The 18,022-nt window shown below is 64.1% G+C and overlaps 2 protein-coding genes across 2 annotated transcripts; one reads left to right on the forward strand and one right to left on the reverse strand.

Moving 5' to 3' along the window:
- Positions 1-820: 820 nt before the first annotated feature.
- Positions 821-6,533, reverse strand: CHRNB2 (cholinergic receptor nicotinic beta 2 subunit). Its single transcript, XM_056322279.1, has 6 exons — positions 6,197-6,533; positions 4,344-4,489; positions 4,192-4,236; positions 3,551-3,660; positions 2,461-3,421; positions 821-1,154 (listed from the first exon to the last, which is right to left on the reverse strand). The coding sequence occupies exons 1-6, from the start codon at positions 6,237-6,239 to the stop codon at positions 984-986; spliced, it is 1,476 nt and encodes a 491-aa protein (XP_056178254.1). The 5' UTR covers positions 6,240-6,533; the 3' UTR covers positions 821-983.
- Positions 6,534-6,948: 415 nt separating this feature from the next.
- Positions 6,949-16,144, forward strand: UBE2Q1 (ubiquitin conjugating enzyme E2 Q1). The gene is given in 14 exon segments (XM_056322278.1): positions 6,949-7,322; positions 8,550-8,654; positions 8,992-9,096; positions 9,455-9,505; positions 12,440-12,580; positions 13,144-13,228; positions 13,703-13,763; positions 14,295-14,385; positions 14,483-14,541; positions 14,820-14,832; positions 14,834-14,869; positions 15,078-15,173; positions 15,314-15,380; positions 15,707-16,144. Coding segments are annotated over 14 exon segments (1,227 nt in total). The 5' UTR covers positions 6,949-7,037; the 3' UTR covers positions 15,739-16,144.
- The last annotated feature ends 1,878 nt before the right edge of the window (positions 16,145-18,022 follow it).

An 18,022-nucleotide genomic window follows, 5' to 3' on the forward strand; every position in this document is an offset into this window, starting at 1 on the left:
AGGCTGGGATTTCTCTGGCTGGGTGAAGTGCTGGGATTTAAATTAATTTCTAGTGCGTGGCTTCCCCCGGCACTGTGTGCCGCCGGCCCCCCGTCTGCGCCGTGCTCCCCCCGGCACGGGGGATTAGTGGTATTTATAGCAAACGCTCCATTTCAACTTTCCCCAACGAGGCCAATTCCTGCCTGCGAGGGAGACCGTGGGACACGTTGCTACCGGACCAGCCAGGGCCACCATCTCCTTGGCACAACTTGCCACAAGGACCTGGCCGCCCTCCCAGCTCTGGTTGCGATTGATTCGTGTTTTCCGTTTTGGGTTGGTTTTTTTTTTTTTCCTGGTGGAATTAATATTATGGCTGCTCTGGGTGCTGGAGCCTGGAGCTTGGCAGGGGTGAGTGGCACTGCCGGAGTGCAGAGCCATCCCTGGCACTCGCTGCCCTGGCCCTGCCTGCAGGTAGGACCTAAAAATAGCATCTGGCTGGTACATGCGGGAGAGCTGGAGCCGAACAGCCCTGTCCTCCTTCCCTACCTCTGCTCCTGCCGCAGCAGCGCGGCTCTGCCCCGGCTGGGAGCCCTGGGGACGGCACAGGGGTCCGGCTGGGGCCCCCCACCTTGTTGTACTGGTGGGAGCAGATGCGGCAAGCGGAGCGCGGGGCTGGTTCCGCACTCCTGTGCCCCCTCAGCAGTTGAGATTTTCCTCTTCCAGAGCTGAATCCTCCCCAGCCACTGGAAGCCCACCCCCCACCCCCACAACCCTGGCTTCTCCCCCCCTGCCTGCGGGGAGCGATGCGGGATGAAATCACGCTCGGTGGAAGCAGCCCCCCTCCTCTGTGAGCATTTATTGGTTTGCAGTGGCTGCCCGGAGCCCAGCACCCGGCTCTCCGTCCCACTGGGACCCACTGGGCGGGCAGCAGGGAGAGGGCTCGGAGCCCACGGTCCCTCGCTGTCCCTGGGGCAGGTGGGTGCCCCCCCAGCCCCCACCCGGCGCTATTTGGAGGTGGGGGGACCCTGGCCGAGCTGCAGCAGGGAGTTGGTGGCGTAGTTCTGGAAGAGCGGCTGGAGGAACATGCCGACGGTGCCGAAGACGCAGACGAAGACGAAGATCCACAAGAAGAGGCGGTCGATGACCATGGCCACGTACTTCCAGTCCTCGCTCACCTGCGCGGGGCCGGGAGAGATGCTGGGTCAGGCCAGGCCCCCTGCTATCACCCGGGGCTGGACCAGGAGCTCCGCAGAGCCCCAAACCTGCTCCCTCAGCACCGCAGCTCCGGGGGCCCTGCCAGCTCGCCACGGCCCTGTGGGGCTCCCCCCACCGCCACCAGCGCTGAGCCTGGGAGACTCGTTCCCCCAGGGAGCTGAGCTGGGGGGGGCAGCAGCCCCCAGCCCTGCAGCCCCAGCCCGGCCGGTTCCGCCAAATTCTGCATCCTCACGGTGCAGCGTGGGGTCAGGCCCCCCGGGAGCCTCCCGGCTTCCAGAGCGGTGGCTGCGGGCTGGGGCTGCGGCAGGGGGCGGGGGCTGCCGGGGGTCCCGGGGGGCAGGGCCAGGCACGGACCCCCCCGGTGCCTGTATCCCACAGCCCTGCCCACCCTCAGCAGCCCTGCCTGCACCTCATATCCCTGCCCACATCTCACAGCCCTGCCTGCACCTCATATCCCTGCCTGCATCTCTCACAGCACTGCCTGCACCTCATATCCCTGCCTGCATCTCTCACAGCACTGCCTGCACCCCATATCCCTGCCTGCATCTCTCACAGCACTGCCTGCACCTCATAGCACTGCCTGCATCTCACAGCCCTGCCTGCACCTCATATCCCTGCCTGCACCCCACAGTGCTGCCCACATCTCATATCCCTGCCTGCACCCCACAGCGCTGCCTGCACCTCATATCCCTGCCTGCACCCCACAGCGCTGCCTGCACCTCATATCCCTGCCTGCACCCCACAGCGCTGCCTGCATCTCTCACAGCCCTGCCTGCATCTCACAGCCCTGCCTGCACCTCATATCCCTGCCTGCACCCCACAGTGCTGCCTGCATCTCTCACAGCCCTGCCTGCACCCCACAGCCCTGCCTGCACCTCATATCCCTGCCTGCACCCCACAGTGCTGCCTGCATCTCTCACAGCCCTGCCTGCATCTCATATCCCTGCCTGCACCCCACAGCGCTGCCTGCACCTCATATCCCTGCTGCACCCCACAGCGCTGCCTGCATCTCTCACAGCCCTGCCTGCACCCCACAGCGCTGCCTGCATCTCTCACAGCCCTGCCTGCACCCCACAGCGCTGCCTGCACCTCATATCCCTGCCTGCACCCCACAGTGCTGCCTGCATCTCTCAGCCCTGCCTGCATCTCTCACAGCCCTGTCTGCATCTCACAGCCCTGCCTGCACCTCATATCCCTGCCTGCACCCCACAGCCCTGCCCACCCCCCCATAGCCCTGCCCGCCCCACCCCGCCTGCCCCGTCTCACGCTCTGGTCGTCGTCCTCGCTGCGCATGTGGTCGGCGATGAAGCGCACGCCATCCACCGCCTCCTCCAGCCCGCATGCGCAGCTGGCTGTGGGGGCCGGCGCCGGCCCCTGCTGCTCCCGGTAGCCGTTGAGCCCCTCAGCCTTGGCAGCGCCGGGGTTGGTGTAGCAGGTGCAGGCGCGGGCACCGGCCCGGAGGAAGAGGGTGGCGGTGGCAGCGCGCTCCTGCGTGTGTCGGCGCTGGCGCAGGCGCTGGCGAGCGCAGTTCTGCCGCGGCTGCTTCATGAAGAGCAGCGCTGGGAGCTTGCGGAGGAAGAGGGTGCGGACCCAGGGCGGCATGGTGTGCGTGGTGGGCGAGCGGTGGTGCACGTTGAGGACGCAGACACTGGTGACGATGGAGAAGGTCACCAGCACCATGGTGAACATGAGGTACTTGCCCACCAGTGGCACGTCCAGCGAGGTGGGCGGCACGATCTTGGAGATGAGCAGCAGGAAGACGGTGAGGGCGAGCAGGACAGAGATACAGAGCGTCATCTTCTCACCGCAGTCGGATGGGAGGTAGAAGACGAGGATGGCCAGGGAGGTGATGAGGATGCAGGGGATGATGAGGTTGATGGTGTAGAAGAGCGGCTTGCGCCGGATGATGAAGTCGTAAGTGATGTCCACGTACGTGGAGTCGTCAGGGTTCTCGTTGCGTCGTCCTGGTAGCGCCACGATATCCCACTCACCGCTGGGCGTGAAGTCATCCAGGCTGGCCACCTCGCTCTTCAGCACCAGGTCGATCTCCGTGCGGTCGTAGGTCCAGGAGCGGAACTTCATGGTGCAGTTCTGCTGGTCAAAAGGGAAGTGCTTCACCTCGATCTTGCACGCGCTTTTGTAGATGGCCGGCGGCAGCCAGAAGATGCTGCCATCGTAGGAGATCACCGCGTTGGAGTAGAAGGAGACCTCGTACATCCCGTCGGCGCTGGGGCAAAGAGATGCACTGTCAGCCCTGGCCGTGCTCCAGCGGTGCGACAGCACCACCCCGAGCCCCGGGTGGGGCTGGGGGGGCATGCATGGCACCCCCCCCCCCTAAAAAAACCCAACCACCTACTTGTTGTAGAGCACCACGTCGGGCAGCCAGATGTGCTTGGAGGGCAGCCGGACCTTCTTCATGTTGTCAAAGTCCTCTGGCTTCCAGGTGAGGCGGTAATCCTCCCACTCCTGCGGACAGGCAGGCTCAGCCTGGCCCTGCTGCGGGCAGGGGGGGGCCAGGGCAGGGGGCAAGGGAGTGCTCGGACAGGGGGACATGGGGGGACCCAGGGCAGGGTGCAGGGGGGTCCCCAGGACAGGGTGGACATGGAAGGGGGGGGTGGGGCAAGGTGCAGGGGGGTCCCCAGGACAGCGTGGACATGGGGGGACCCAAGGCAGGGTGCAGGAGGGTCCTCAGGTCAGGGTGGACATGGGGGGGGGGGCAGGGGGCAGGGGGTCCCAGGGCAGGGTACATGGGTGTCCCCAGGACAGGGTGGCCACAGGGGTGCTGGGGCAGGGTGCAGGGGGGTCCCAGGACAGGGTGGACATGGGGGGAGCCCAGGGCACTGTGCACGGGGGGCTCAGGGCAGGGTGCAGGGGGTCCCAGGACAGGGTGGACACAGGGGGCCCAGGGCAGGGGGCAGGAGGGTCCCCAGGACAGGGTGGCCACGGGGGGGACTGGGGCAGGGTGGCCCCAGGGGCCACAGGGCGCAGGGCTCCCACCTGGGTCAGCCAGACGTTGGTGGTCATGATCTGCTCCCGCTCGTGCTGCCGAGAGAGCGGGGCCAGTCAGCGGGGGGGGGGGGGGCTGGGGGCAGGGGAGGGGGCTGCAGGGCCCCCCGGGGGAGGGGGGCGCAGAGCCCTGGCCCACTCACCACGCTGATGAGCTGCGCCAGGGACACCATCAGCTGCACCGTCACCAGCTCGGAGCCGTTGGTTGCCGGCCGGATCAGCTTGTTGTAGCGCGCGGGGTCCAGCAGATACTCCACCAGCCGCTCCTCCGTGTCCGTGCCCAGGCCCCCTGGGGAGGGGGGGGAGGCTGAGCCCCCCCACTGCTGGGCACGGCCCCCCCGGCGGGCTCCGGACCCCCCCCCCCCCGTGCCTGCCCGGGGGTCTGGGCCTGGCAGCCCGAGGGGGGCTGTGATGGGGGGGGGGGGGGGGGCAGCCAGCACAGGCAGGGCAGGGGGGGGCGAGGGGGAGATGGGGAGACCCGGGGGGGGGGGGGGCTGGGGGGGAGCAGCCGCGGGGGGGGCTGGGCAGGGGCTGGAGCCCTGGTGCTGCCAGGCAGGAGCCTGCTGGGTGTCCCCTCTGCCCTCTTCGCCTGTCCCTGCCCATCCCTGCCCTCCCCTGCCCATCCCTGCCCATCCCCTGCCCTCCCCTGCCCATCCCTGCCTGTCCCCTGCCCATCCCTGCCTGTCCCTGCCCATCCCCTGCCCTCCCCTGCCCATCCCTGCCTGTCCCCTGCCCATCCCTGCCCATCCTGCCCACCCCTGCCTGTCCCCTGCCCATCCCTGCCCATCCTGCCCTCCCCTGCCCACCCCTGCCTGTCCCCTGCCCATCCCTGCCTGTCCCTGCCCTCCCCTGCCCATCCTGCCCTCCCCTGCCTGTCCGCTGCCCACCCCTGCCCATCCCTGCCTGTCCCTGCCTGTCCCCTGCCTGTCCCCTGCCCATCCCTGCCTGTCCCTGCCCTCCCCTGCCCATCCTGCCCTCCCTTGCCCACCCCTGCCCATCCCTGCCCATCCCCTGCCCTCCCCTGCCCACCCCTGCCTGTCCCCTGCCCATCCCTGCCTGTCCCTGCCCTCCCCTGCCCATCCTGCCCTCCCCTGCCCACCCCTGCCTGTCCCCTGCCCATCCCTGCCCATCCCCTGCCCTCCCCTGCCTGTCCCCTGCCCATCCCTGCCTGTCCCTGCCCTCCCCTGCCCATCCTGCCCTCCCCTGCCCACCCCTGCCTGTCCCCTGCCCATCCCTGCCTGTCCCTGCCCTCCCTTGCCCATGCCCTGTCCTCCCCTGCCCACCCCTGCCTGTCCCCTGCCCATCCCTGCCTGTCCCTGCCCCTCCCCTGCCCATCCTGCCCTCCCCTGCCCACCCCTGCCTGTCCCCTGCCCATCCCTGCCCATCCCCTGCCCTCCCCTGCCCACCCCTGCCTGTCCCCTGCCCATCCCTGCCTGCCCCTGCCCTCCCCTGCCCATCCTGCCCTCCCCTGCCCACCCCTGCCTGTCCCCTGCCCATCCCTGCCTGTCCCTGCCCTCCCCTGCCCATCCTGCCCTCCCCTGCCCACCCCTGCCTGTCCCCTGCCCATCCCTGCCTGTCCCCTGCCCATCCCTGCCTGTCCCTGCCCTCCCTTGCCCATGCCCTGTCCTCCCCTGCCCATTCTCGACCACCCCCTGCCAGTCCCTGCCTGTCCCTGCCCTCCCCTGCCGGTCCCTGCCCGTCCCTGCCGGTCTTTGCCGCCCCTGCCTGCCCCGGTACCCCCGCCGCAGGGTTCGGGCAGCCGGAGCCGCCGGGCCCAGCGGTGCCGCGGGAGCCGCAGAGCCCCGGGGGAACGGGGAGCCCCGGGAGCCCCGGCGGGCCGGGCCAGGGCAGCACCGGGGCCGGTACCGGCTCTGCTCCGGGTCTGTGCGCGGCCAGTACCGGACGGCCCTATGCAACAGGCGCAGCCCCGGGGCCCGGGGCCCTCCCCGCCGGTGCCGGTGCCGGTGCCCGCCTTACCCCCCTCCGCGGTACTTACGTCTGAGGGCGGCGAGGAGGCAGAGGACGCGGAGCAGCGCCATGGGGGCGGCCCGCTGCCGGTGCCGCTGCCGGTGCCGCTGCCGGTGCCGCTGCCGGTGCCGCTGCCGGTGCCCGGGCGCTGTCCCCGGTGCTGCCCGCGCTCTCCGCGGTGCTGGAGCCGGCGGCGGCGGCCCGGGCGGGGCGGCCCCGGGCGGGAGGCGGTGCCGGGCGCTGCGCCGGGGCCGTCCCGCGCTCCCCGCTCCGCCGCCGTCACCGCCGCCGTCAGCGGCCCCGGGGCCGCCCCCGCCCCCGCCCCCGTCGCGCCCCGGGGACACCGGGAGGGGGGGGGGCGGGGTCCCCCGAGCCTCCGCTCAGCCGGGGCCCAGCCCCCAGTCCCTGCGCGGTACCGGCGGGGGGGGGGCCCGCGGCGGGCACCGGAGGGGGGATGGGAAGCTCCCAGGCGGGTCGCGGGCCCCCCCGCGGCCCTACCACACACGGGGCGTCTCGGGCCCCGGGACCCCCCCGGACTTGCGGGACCCCTCAGGCCACACCGGGTCCCCCCAGACTTCGACACCCCCCCCCCCCGCGCCGGTGACCCCCCGTGACCCCTCCCACCAGGGGCGGGGCTCTCCCCTCCCGCTCGCCCCGCCCCTCACTCTCCGGGGCGCCTGGCTGGCGTCACTTCCGGCTCGGCACCGCCCCGCCCGGGCGTGCGAGCGCTTCCGGCGGTTGATGCCCCGCCCCTTCCGCTGGCGACGGGAGGGGTCACTTCCGGAGAGCGGGGCCGTCCCGCCGCCATCTTGGGCCGGCTCCGGGGGCTGCGGCGGCGGCGGCGGCGGAGTGGGTCCCTCCATGGGAAGATGCAGCGGGCGGGGGCGGAGGAGGCGGCGGGGGCGCAGGCGGCGGCGGGGGGGCCCGGGCGGAGCGGGGCCGAGGTGGCGGCGGCCCCCGCCGGGCGGCTCCTGAGGCGGGAGCTGCGGCTGCTCGAGTCCATCTTCCACCGGGGCCACGAGCGGTTCCGCATCGGCAGCGCCTGCCCCGACGAGATCAGCTGCGAGTTCGTCCCGGGGGCCGGGGCCCGCGCCGGGGCCTCCGCCTCCCGGGGGCCGCCACCGGGGCCCGTCCGCATCCACTGCAACATCACGGTGAGGCCCGGGGGGGTGACACTGGCCCCGGGGGGCTCCGAGGGGCCCACCCCGGCACCGAGGGGCCCACCCCGAGCCGCTGTGGGGCGGCCGCGGCCCGTTAGAGCCCGGGGCCGTTACGGGCGGCAGGGGCTGGCCCGGCCCAAACTGGGCCCGGGGCACCGAGGGGCCGAGGCCAGGCTCAAGCGGCCGCGGGGGGAGCAGCCTCCGTGTCCCCCCCCCCCCACCTTCCCGGGGCCCCCGAGCTCAACGGGGCTCTCCGCACAGGGAAGCGTCACCCAGCAGAACAGACCCGGAGCCTTCAGCCTCGATGGGGGGTGCGGGCGGGGCGGGGGGCAGTAGTCTCCCCTCCCTGGGGGTCCCTTCCTCCTGTCCGGAGCCTCTGCACCCCCTTTTCTGTACTTGCCTTGAGGTGGCTTTTTTAGAGGAGGGGTCCCAGGTGACCCTGGCCGGTGATGCCTGGAGGAGGGGGTACCCACAGTCTCTGCGCCCCCTTTTCTGTGCTTGCCCCGAGATGGTTTTCTTCTGGGGGGGGGGTGTCCCAGGTGGCTCTTCACATCCACCCTGGCTCATCCTCACCTGGATTTTGGGGGATCCTGGTGCTGGGCCGGTTTGCAATGTGGTGCGGATCCCATCGGGCGAGGTTCAGGTGGCATCGTGGCCACAGAGGAGAAGCAGAACCGGGAAAGCCCCCAGTGCGGTGCCGATCAGGGCCAGGAGCTGGGATTTTCCCAAGGGACGACTCGGGAGCGTCGTCAGCGGCTTTGCCCTGGCTTAAAGGCACCGCTTGGCCTCTGCCCCTCTGCGGGTGCTGCTGGGTCGCCTGATTCTTCTGCAGCGCTTCTGGTCCAGACCTGGTGAAGCACGAGGCCCGTGGGACGGCGTGGAACACGCTCCGTGTCCTGCCTTAACCCCCAAAGGCCCCAGTGACCGGAGGGGTGGCCATAATGTCACCACCCTCCATATTCCACCCTGGGCTTAGGGGAAGCGGCACAGAGCTGAGCCAGTTGGAGCAGGGGGTTTGTTTTGCCCTTGGCCCCGGGATTTAGCCGGAGGAGGGATACGGTCACTCGGGGGCCATTCCCCTGGTCTCTGCGGTCTGGAGGGATCTTTGGGAGATGTGGGGCTGCAGCTCCCTGTCCTGAGCTCGCTGCTCTCTTCCCTGCTGGCTGCTCTAGTGTGACGGAGGGAGCTGCAGCAGTTCAAACACCACCTTCTTGTTTCCAGGAGTCTTACCCAGCTGTTCCTCCGATATGGTCTGTGGAGTCGGACGATCCAAACCTGGCAGCTATCCTGGAGAGGCTGGTGGAAGTCAGGAAAGGAAATACGCTGGTGAGGGGGCGCTGCCTGGGGCAAGGGGAGGGGTGCCGAGAGGCTGGCTGCTTCGGGAGGGTAAAATCCTTGCTGCGTGCCTCCAGCTGCGGGGGCACCTCTGGTCTCATAAGGATTCAGGAAATTTGGGATGAGCAGCTCTGACTTCTCTTGAGTCTGATGCTGGGGTGTGATTTTCCTCCCCTGTGTCGGCCGCTGCTTGGAGTGGGAAGGAGCGGCCTCTGAGCCTTGGCTTGCTCATTTGTGAGGGAAGGCGTTGCAGTGCTGAGGGCAGCTGAGGCTTGGCTGGGTGTGGGGGTCTCTGCACCTCTCTGACACTTGCCTGGTCTCTGGACAGCTTTTGCAGCACCTGAAGCGAATAATCTCCGACCTGTGCAAACTCTACAACCTCCCTCAACATCCAGACGTTGAAATGCTGGACCAGCCTCTGCCGGCGGAACAGGTGAGTGACCCGGGATGAGACTTTTGAAGCTCATAAAATGAGTTCCCTGGAGTTTGCTTTAGAGGTTGAGGCTTCTGTGACCCCCAAAAGAGGAATGCAGCAGGTGAGGTGTTGATCTCCTCTCCCTGGGGTGGATTCCTGTCCTGGGTGATGCCAGCCTGCTCCATTGGGCCTCAGTGCTGTTTAGCTGCTCTGGTGTGGGTTCCTGTAAAGGTTCTGGGCTTCACTCTGCTTTTAACTTGGTGGTTCTTGTAAATCCCTGTTTAACCTTTCCTCAGAAGTGTCTGGGAAGGCAGGAGAGCATTGCCCCAGGAAGCTGAAGGTGCAATCTCTTGTCTCTGTCCTTTTGTCCCCGCAGAGCGTGCAGGAAGAGGTGTCCTCTGAAGAGGAAGATGAAGAGATGCCAGAGGTAAGTGCTGCCTCGCTGCGTTGAGGAAGTACGCCAGAGAGCTGAGCGCAGGGAGATGCCTGCGGAAAGGTGCGAGGGCACAGGGATTGTGTCTGGGAGGAGCTTGGGGAGTCCAGGCAGGGAAAAGTTTGGCACAGAGTCGAGATTGTTCTCAGCATTTTGCTGCTGTGGACCCAGGTGCTGAGCCACGGGTGGGAGCAACCTGTTCACAAACCACAGGGGCCTGCAGCAGCCAAGAGGTGTAGCCGTAGCCTCCAAAGGCATCCAGACGAGCTGAGAGCGGAGCCTCTTGGACAACTCTCTCTGCTCGTGCTGCTGTGCTCTAGAGCCTGAAATTTACTCACGAGTGATGGGATTTCCGGGGTGCCGTCTCTGGTGGGGAAATCGCACCGTGAAAACGGGACTCCCGCAGAGAGGATTAAGGTAGGGTGGCTGGGCATGTGAGCGAGCTAATTGGCAGGAGCAGCAGAGGCAGCCATCGTTTACTGCAGGCTGAGAATATCATGCTGCAAAACCTGCAGGCTTCGGTTGTTTGGTTTGCGGTTTAGAGATCTCTAGAAGTGGGTGGAATAATCTTGAATCTCCATGGTGACATTTAGCGATGCCTCACGCGCCTCTCCTGGGGTGTGAGAGGCACGGGCATCGAGTCAGCAGCACCACAGAACCTGGGGGCAGGTCACTTAGCAGCGTGCTTAGCAGTTTTGGGGGTTTAGCAAAGTTAATAGCCTGCTAAATCAAAGCTGGGTCCCCAGAGAAAATGCGGTGGCTTAAACTGGTACCGGTGTAACCTGGCATATCTGCAGACTTGCCACTTCGCGGCAAACTGGTGATGTGTGAGTCCTCATGCTCCTGTGGGCTGAAAAAGCAATCCTCAGGAGCGGAGCGTTTCCCCCTCACGCTTTCTGCTAACGCTGTGCATTGTCGTGCAGGGCCAGCACTGTCGCTCAGAGCAAAGGTTTCCTGCTGACTAGTTGGATTTGTTGGGCTGTGTCGGAAGAGCAGAGCAGCAGAGCCGTGCCCTGGTGCAGATATGCATTATGCAGGTTAATCCACTCGAGGGATTTTCTAGGAGGATCTATTTTTCCTGTGTGACAGTCTAAAAATGTCAAAGCCCTTCCAAAAATGCTGCTTATCCAGAATAGCAGCAGCTAGCCTGGAGAGGCTGAAGTAAACACTTGTTTGGAGGATTTAATAGCAGCCCTGGAGCTGGGTGCACCCACAGCCATTTGCAGGCAGCTTCCAGGTAGCTGTGGTGCTGACACAGTGCGTGGGGGGAGATCTCCGCCGTGGCCCCCATCGCTGCGACTGGTTTTTACTGGGTATTAACATCAGGCTCTGGTGGAAAGGGATGCAGGACAGCGTCTGCCAGCAGGGTTAGGGAGAGTGGCAGGGCATGCAGCGCGGTGCTGAGCTGAGCTACAAAGAGCTTCCAGACACGCTGTGAAACGTCACCTCTTTTGGAGGGGAGGATGTCCCAGGCCACTGAATTTCCTGTGTGAGGGTCTCTTCTCCTTGTGTGACCTCTGCTCACGTTGGGTTTTGGCACGTGAAGGGGGAATGGCCCAGCCCGGCAGCGCCGCACCCGGTACCTGTGCTTTGTTCCAGCCATCCAGAAATGTGGCACAGGGCGGCTTGAGCCGTGTGTGTGACGACATGCAAGTGCCCTTCAGTTAGACTGGGCTGGTGGGGGAGCGTACATAAGGTAAATGGCCAATTCTAGATGGGCATGTGTGGTGGTTTGACCTTGGCTGAGTGCCAGGTGCCCACCGAAGCCATTCCGTCACTCGTCTCAAGCAGGCAGGGGAGCGAAAATGTAATGAAAGACTCGTGGGTCGAGATAATGGCAGGGAGATCACTCAGCAATTACCATCACGGGCAAAACAGACTCGACTTGGGGAAATTAGTTTCATTTATTACCATTCAAATCAGAAAAGAACCATCTTCCCCCGCCACCCCTCCCTTCTTCCTGGGCTTAATTGCCAGTTCCTCAACCTCCTCCCCCCCGAGCAGCACAGGGGGACGGGGAATGGGGGTTACGGTCAGCTCATCACACGTCGTTTCTGCCGCTCCTTCCTCCTCACACTCTTCCCCTGCTCCAGCGTGGGGTCCCTCCCGTGGGAGACAGTCCTCCACGACCTGCTCCAGCGTGGGACCCCCGCGGGGCCACGGGTCCTGCCAGCAAACCTGCCCCAGCGTGGGCTTCCCACAGGTCACAGCCTCCTGCGGGCACCCCCTGCCCCGGTGTGGGGTCCTCCCCGGGCTGTGGGTGGGGGTCTGCTCCCCCAGGGGCCGGGGGCACAGCCTGCCTCGCCGGGGGCTTCACCTCCAGCTGCCGGGGCATCTCTGCTGCGGCCGGGAGCGCTCCTGCCCTGCCCTGGGGGTCTGCAGGGCTGCTGCTCTCACAGTCTCGCTCCTCTCTTCCCCTGATGCAGATTTATTTTATTCCCCCCCGCCCCTTCTTAACGCGCCATCAGAGGCGCTGCCGCCATCGCTGCGGTGGGTCCATCTCGGAGCCGGCTGGCATTGGCTCTGTTGGATGTGGGGGGAAGCTTCTGGCAACTCCTCGAAGCCACCCCTGTAGCCCCCTGGCTACCAAACCCTTGCCAGCAAACCCAGTACAGCATGAGATTTGGAAGGCAAGAACCCAGCTAACAAAGAGCTTGTACAAGCCCGATTTAACTCTGGAAAGGGAATCGTGCCGCTCTGCCGGCTGCCTTTGGTAAGGGAGGGCAGCGGGGGCCCAGTGCCGGAAACCTTTTTGCTGAGCGTGCCCAGGTCTGGTGTCTTCCACCCGGTTTGTGCCTCGGATCAGGGCTTGGGGAGGGGAAGGAGCACCAGGAATCCTTCCTGGTCCAGGGCAGCTTCCATCTGCAGTGCTTGGAGCAGGGAGGAGCGAAGACACGTCTCCCACTAGCTCTCCTCTCGCCTTCCCAGGACACCGAGGACTTGGACCACTATGAGATGAAAGAGGAAGAGCCGGCAGATGGGAAGAAGACAGAGGATGAAGGCATTGGGAAGGAAAACCTCGCCATTTTAGAGAAAATAAAAAAGAACCAGAGGCAAGATTACTTAAATGTACGTGTCACCGGGCGGGCGGGTGGGTTGGGGAAGCAGAGGGAGCCAAGGGTGACAGCAGCGGAGGCACCCGCTCACCCTGAGTCGGAGGGGCTGTCCCCCGGCCAGAGGTGCAGCGGTGGCTCTTCGGGGCTGGCGTGGCTGATGCAGGGGGCTGCCAACTGCCTCCGCAGCTCGGGGAAATGCGTGAGCCTCGGGTAGCGTTGGTGCTACGTGGGGCAGCCTTCCTGTAGCGAGATCTGGGGGTCCCCTCTGCTCCCGGCAGCCGCACCTCGCTGCGGGCTGTGGAGGCGGCTGGTGGGTTGTGCTTTTTTTATACTCCTGGGCTGAGATTCTTAGAGCTGAGAGGGCATGGAGGCATTCCTGCTGCAGCTCTGCTGCCTGGGCGGCGTGTTTGGAGCAAGGGAAGTTCTTGTAGGGGGAAAGGGGAAGACTGAGAGGTGGGGGGCACGGTAAGGTCTAGTTTAGGGGCCAGGTGGGAGTTCTGGCTCGGGTGTTGGCCTCGTAGAGCAACAGCCGTGGTGGGTGCGGTGTAACGATGCAACTTCCCAAATTCCTCACAGGGTGCAGTGTCTGGGTCTGTGCAGGCCACCGACCGGCTAATGAAGGAGCTCAGGGATATTTACCGATCACCAAGTTTCAAGGGTGGTAAGTACCACGGGGAGCTCGGGGGAAGGGGCTGCTGCTCCGCTCTTCGTGACGGGGTTTAACTCGTCGTTCCGGGTGGTACCTGATGGGCCTTAGAGCTGTCGAGCTCAGCTGGGGGGGAGGGGATCTCTGGCCATCGGTTGTCGCTCTCTCAGGAGTGAGCAAAACTGCCTTTCTGTTCCCTGCTAGTGCTGGCTGGAAGGTGAGGAGCGTGCTGTGGGTGGGGGGCTTACCTGGCTTGGAGGGTGATGGTCCTCCTGCCCCTTTCCCTGAGCCCAAGGACTTGGGAAAGACCAATGGTAGGAAAAGTGCTGACCTCGGGATGGTTCTTCTGGATAAGTGCTGCTTCGTGGAGGGGTCTGTGCCAGGCTGAGGTGGTGCTGCAGGGCCAAGCGGGGGTTGACGTGGTGGGTGGTGGCTCGAGTCGCTGTTCAGCCTCCCCCCGTAGTGACACCCCTCTTCTCTGCCTCGCAGGATACTATGCAGTTGAACTAGTGAACGACAGCCTGTACGATTGGAACGTCAAACTCCTGAAGTAGGTGGCATAGCTCGGGATCATGCAAACTGTGGTGGGACCAGAATGTCCCTGTGAGCCGGAGGGGGGGTGGGCAGGGCAGGGGAGCACCTGGCAGACCTTGGGTTAGCTTCTCTCGGGCAGCTCGCTTGCTGTCTCCGCATCAGAAAGGAGATGACGTCTCCGGAGAAAGATGAGAATATCTGAGGGCTCTGCAAGTCTGTCTGCTGTTCCTAGAGTCCTGGAAGAGGTGCATCAGACAAAACCCCGAGCTTTCACACCCTCCAGACACGGCTGCTGCCTTTTCCTTGGGCCAGGCAGTCTTTTATTTTTAAGCTGGCAGCATGCAAAAAGGGTGTGATGGTCTTCTCTGCAAACCGGGAGCAGAATGCTGACAGCCCGTGCTGTCGCTGCCCTCTGGGTGCGAACCCGCGGGCCGGCGTGGCAGCCAGGTTGTGCAGGTACAGTAGCTCTGGGCTTGGGCGGCAGCGAGCACAGCTGACTCGAGGTGCACGGCCTCGGCTCTGACCCTCGGGGATTTTCGTTTGGCAGGGTTGACGAGGATAGCGCTTTGCACAACGATCTCCAGATCCTCAAAGAGAAAGAAGGAACAGATTTCATCCTCCTCAACTTCTCCTTTAAAGTAAGGCTTCCCGCACCTCCCCCTCCTTGAGGCACGCTTGCCGCGGCGAGTCCTCAGAGATGTTTCTCAGCGGCTTTGTTCCCTTCTCTCCTTCCAGGATAACTTTCCTTTTGATCCACCATTCGTAAGGGTTGTGTCCCCGGTGCTGTCAGGGGGGTAAGTGACTACCTGCCTCCGCTCACCGTCTCCCGCGCTGCTTGCCGTTCTCACCACGAGTTTCTCTAGCGCTGCCCCTAATCGCCCCGATACCAGCTTGCAGTCGCTCTCCCGGGAAGCGTAGGTGGGGGGTTGGATTTTTTTTTGTTGTTGTGGTGGTGGTGGTGGTGTATGTTTCCATCTGAGATCGACCCTGAGACAACGATCCGTCTCTGGAGCAGCGGGTGGGTGAGGCTGTGGCTGGCTCTGACATAACGTGGCCTCGTTTCTTCCCCAAGGTACGTTCTGGGTGGGCGGTGCCATCTGCATGGAGCTACTGACAAAACAGGTGGGTCCCTGCCGCTGCGTGGGCTTGGGTAGCCGCTGCTCCCGCCACGCCTTGTGTTCCTGCTACCAGCCAAATCCTGCCTGCACCCCCGGCTGGCAGCTTGCGATGCCCGCGCCGGGCTCAGAACCTTTTGTTGGGGTGGGGAAGCACAGCCCCTGGGCGCGGGGGTCCTGCCTGCGCTGGCCTCACTGCTGCGTTGTGTCCCCAGGGCTGGAGCAGCGCGTACTCCATCGAGTCAGTGATCATGCAGATCAGCGCGACTCTGGTGAAAGGGAAAGCACGAGTACAGTTTGGAGCAAATAAGGTAGGGCCGGGTCGGCGTAAGAGAACGCCGGGAGCGGTGGGGGCGGGTGAGCGGGTGGGTGGCGCTGGCAGCGTGGTGCGCGGGGGGGCGGCTGGCACCGGGTTCCGGTGGGCTGATGGTCACCCTGGCTTCCCTTGCAGAATCAGTACAGCCTGACGAGAGCACAGCAGTCCTACAAGTCCCTGGTTCAGATCCACGAGAAGAATGGTAAGGGCTGAGGGGAGGGCGTGCGTTTCCCCTGCCAGCCCGGGCTCCCCTAGGCCCGGCATCTGACAAGCCACCGGAATTTTTTTCCGCCCACCGTCTGGCTGCAGTGTCCCTCTGCCCTATCCTGGTCGGTGCTGAGCTCCCTCAGCCGTGACTGGAGGCAGCACTCGGCTGTCCGCCTGCTCTCGGGGAGCAACCAGGAGAGAAACCCCCCCGGTGCTGGGGGAGATGTGGCACTTGGGAAGCGGGACTGGGCGCGCTTGCGCTGCCGCTTTCTGCAGCGTTTCCAGGCGTGGATCCCTCATGGATCTCTCTTCTCGTTCCAGGCTGGTACACACCGCCCAAGGAGGATGGCTAGCGCCGATGCTGTAGGACCAATCTGATTATCTTCTGGATGCTCTACTTGGATCTTACCGATGCCTCTTGGCTTTCTCCCAGGATGTCATAGCTCTGCCTGTTGCAGGACAATAATGGCTGTTAAAAAAAAAAACTCTAAATAAAACTGTTTAAGCAGTTGGACTGACCTAAAACACTTGCTGGACCCTTGCTAGCAGGCATTCTTGTTAAAACAAACTTTTGAGCCTCTTGTATCGCTGGAAACTTTCAACTCTACTCCAGTCTAGAGCGTCCTCCTTACCTATGCTATGGATTTAATTTATTTTCTTATTTCATGTACACTGCTTTTTTTTGTTACAGTGTATGATGGATGTGTATGGAAAATGTATCTTTGGAGAAAAAAAAAAATTACAGTTTGTTAATTTGAAGATGCTGGTCTGAATAATTTTTTTCTTTTTTCCAAGTTGCTGCTGGGTGGATCGTACCCCGAGCTGGCAGCGGCAGGAGCAAAGCCCTTGGTGGCATCTTCAGCCCTGGGGGGGTGGTGGATGGAGCTGAGGGGCTGTGCTGGAGGTGGGGGCGCAGGAACGGCCTGAGATTCTTGGTGTTTGTTACGAAGCCCCCCCTGGACAAGCCACAGGAAGGTCTGGAGCAGCTACCTTGGAAAAAGAAAACTGGGTTTTTTTTTCTTTTTTTTTTTTTCTTTTTTTTCTTTTTTTTTTCTTTTTTTTCTTTTTTTTTTTTTTTTTTCTTTTTTTGGCAACAAGGGAGCGCAGGGCTTCTGTCCCCTTCTCGCTTAGGCCAAGGACAGACTTTATTTATAAACTGCCACCTTGCACCCCCCGCAGGTGGGGGAGGGGAAGGTCCATAAACCTTTTTTATGGGTGAGGGGGGTGTGGGTGCCCCCCAGGGCTGCCAGCTCACCCCCATCTCCGTGTCCCATCTTACCAAGCACTAAGCAAGAGGCTCAAGTGGGCGAAGGGGAGCGGGGGCAGCGCTGGCTGCGCTCGCTGCTCTCCTCCCTCCCCAGGACTTGCTCCTGCAGCCACAGGCGTGGGGCTGGAGGGTTTTATTTTAGATTTTTCCTCCTCATTCCTGCTCAGCTCGGTGCTGCAGTCGTGCCCCTGTCCCTTCCTCAACTCCCTCTGCCCCGCTGGGAGGCTGCTGGAAGGAGATTTGGGTGTTGGAGCTGCTCCGGCTTCTGGGGCCGTGTCCTCGGCTGGAGGGCATCACTGCCTCATTGCCTGAGCCGCGCCATCCCCATTAATTTCCCTGGCATTGATTAAAAGTTACAAGAAAATCAAAGAGCCTCAGAAGTCCGTTATCTCCTCCGGCAGCTGTTCCCTCCTTCAGGCGTTGTCCTGCTCCAGCCTTGGCATGAAAAGATGCTGTAGGAGAGGGATGACGGACGCTGCCCCACTCCAGCCCCGGCTGGGGGACTATTTTTAAGTGGCTTTGCTGAAGGACCAGAGGGTTTGTGACACCGAGCGGCTCCGCTCCCCCCTTGGCCGGGGCAGGGGGTTAAGCTGGTTTAATACAGGTTTCAAAAGCTGGTGGTGCTGCTGTTTGGTGAGTGGGGGGGCTGCGCCTGCTGGCTGCCATGGAGGGGTTGGGTGTACTGGATGTACGGGGCGTACTGGGTGAGCTCACGGCACGTGTGCTTCCCAATGCTGCCGGCTTTCCACACCGGGATGAGTGGGAGAGCTGGAGCAGACCCCCTGCGGCTGACCCAGCGCGGCAGGAACAGCACGAGCTGGCGTCTGGCGGGTGCCTGGCCCGTCTGTTCTCACCCACCCAGCGCCAGGATCCATCCTGCTCCCAGACGGGCTCCAGCGCTCCTCGTTTTGGCTTCGCAGAGAAGCGGGTACGCGGTGCCATCTGTCCCCGCTGCCAGAAAGGCTCCCAGTGCCACCCCCGCTGCAGGAGCTGGCCGGGGGCACGGTGGCCAGGAGAGGCTTCCCGGTGGGGACGCGCGGGTGGCATGCTGCTGGCGCTGCCACCCACCGCACGAAGCCACCGAGATGGTGCTGCCAGCACCGCCGTCCTGCTGCCAGGATGCCTGGAATGGGTGAAAGGAGATGGAAATCCGCCAAGGAAGGAAAGCAGCACCTCTCCCACCCAGCTCCCTCAGCATGCTGGCGGGGGCATGGAGTTTTCTGGGGCTTCCAGAAGGTGAAGCTGCTCCCACTGCCGGTTTAGGTGCCACTGGCCACCACGAGGCACGTCCTTGCCACCGCTCGCCATGGCACTGCTGGCAGCGCCGCTGCTCGAGGCTGCCCAGCACCCCCCCTGAGCCCGGACCAGGG

Source organism: Falco biarmicus, chromosome 19 (assembly GCF_023638135.1).
Source record: "Falco biarmicus isolate bFalBia1 chromosome 19, bFalBia1.pri, whole genome shotgun sequence".
NCBI classification, from domain to species: Eukaryota; Metazoa; Chordata; class Aves; order Falconiformes; family Falconidae; genus Falco; species Falco biarmicus.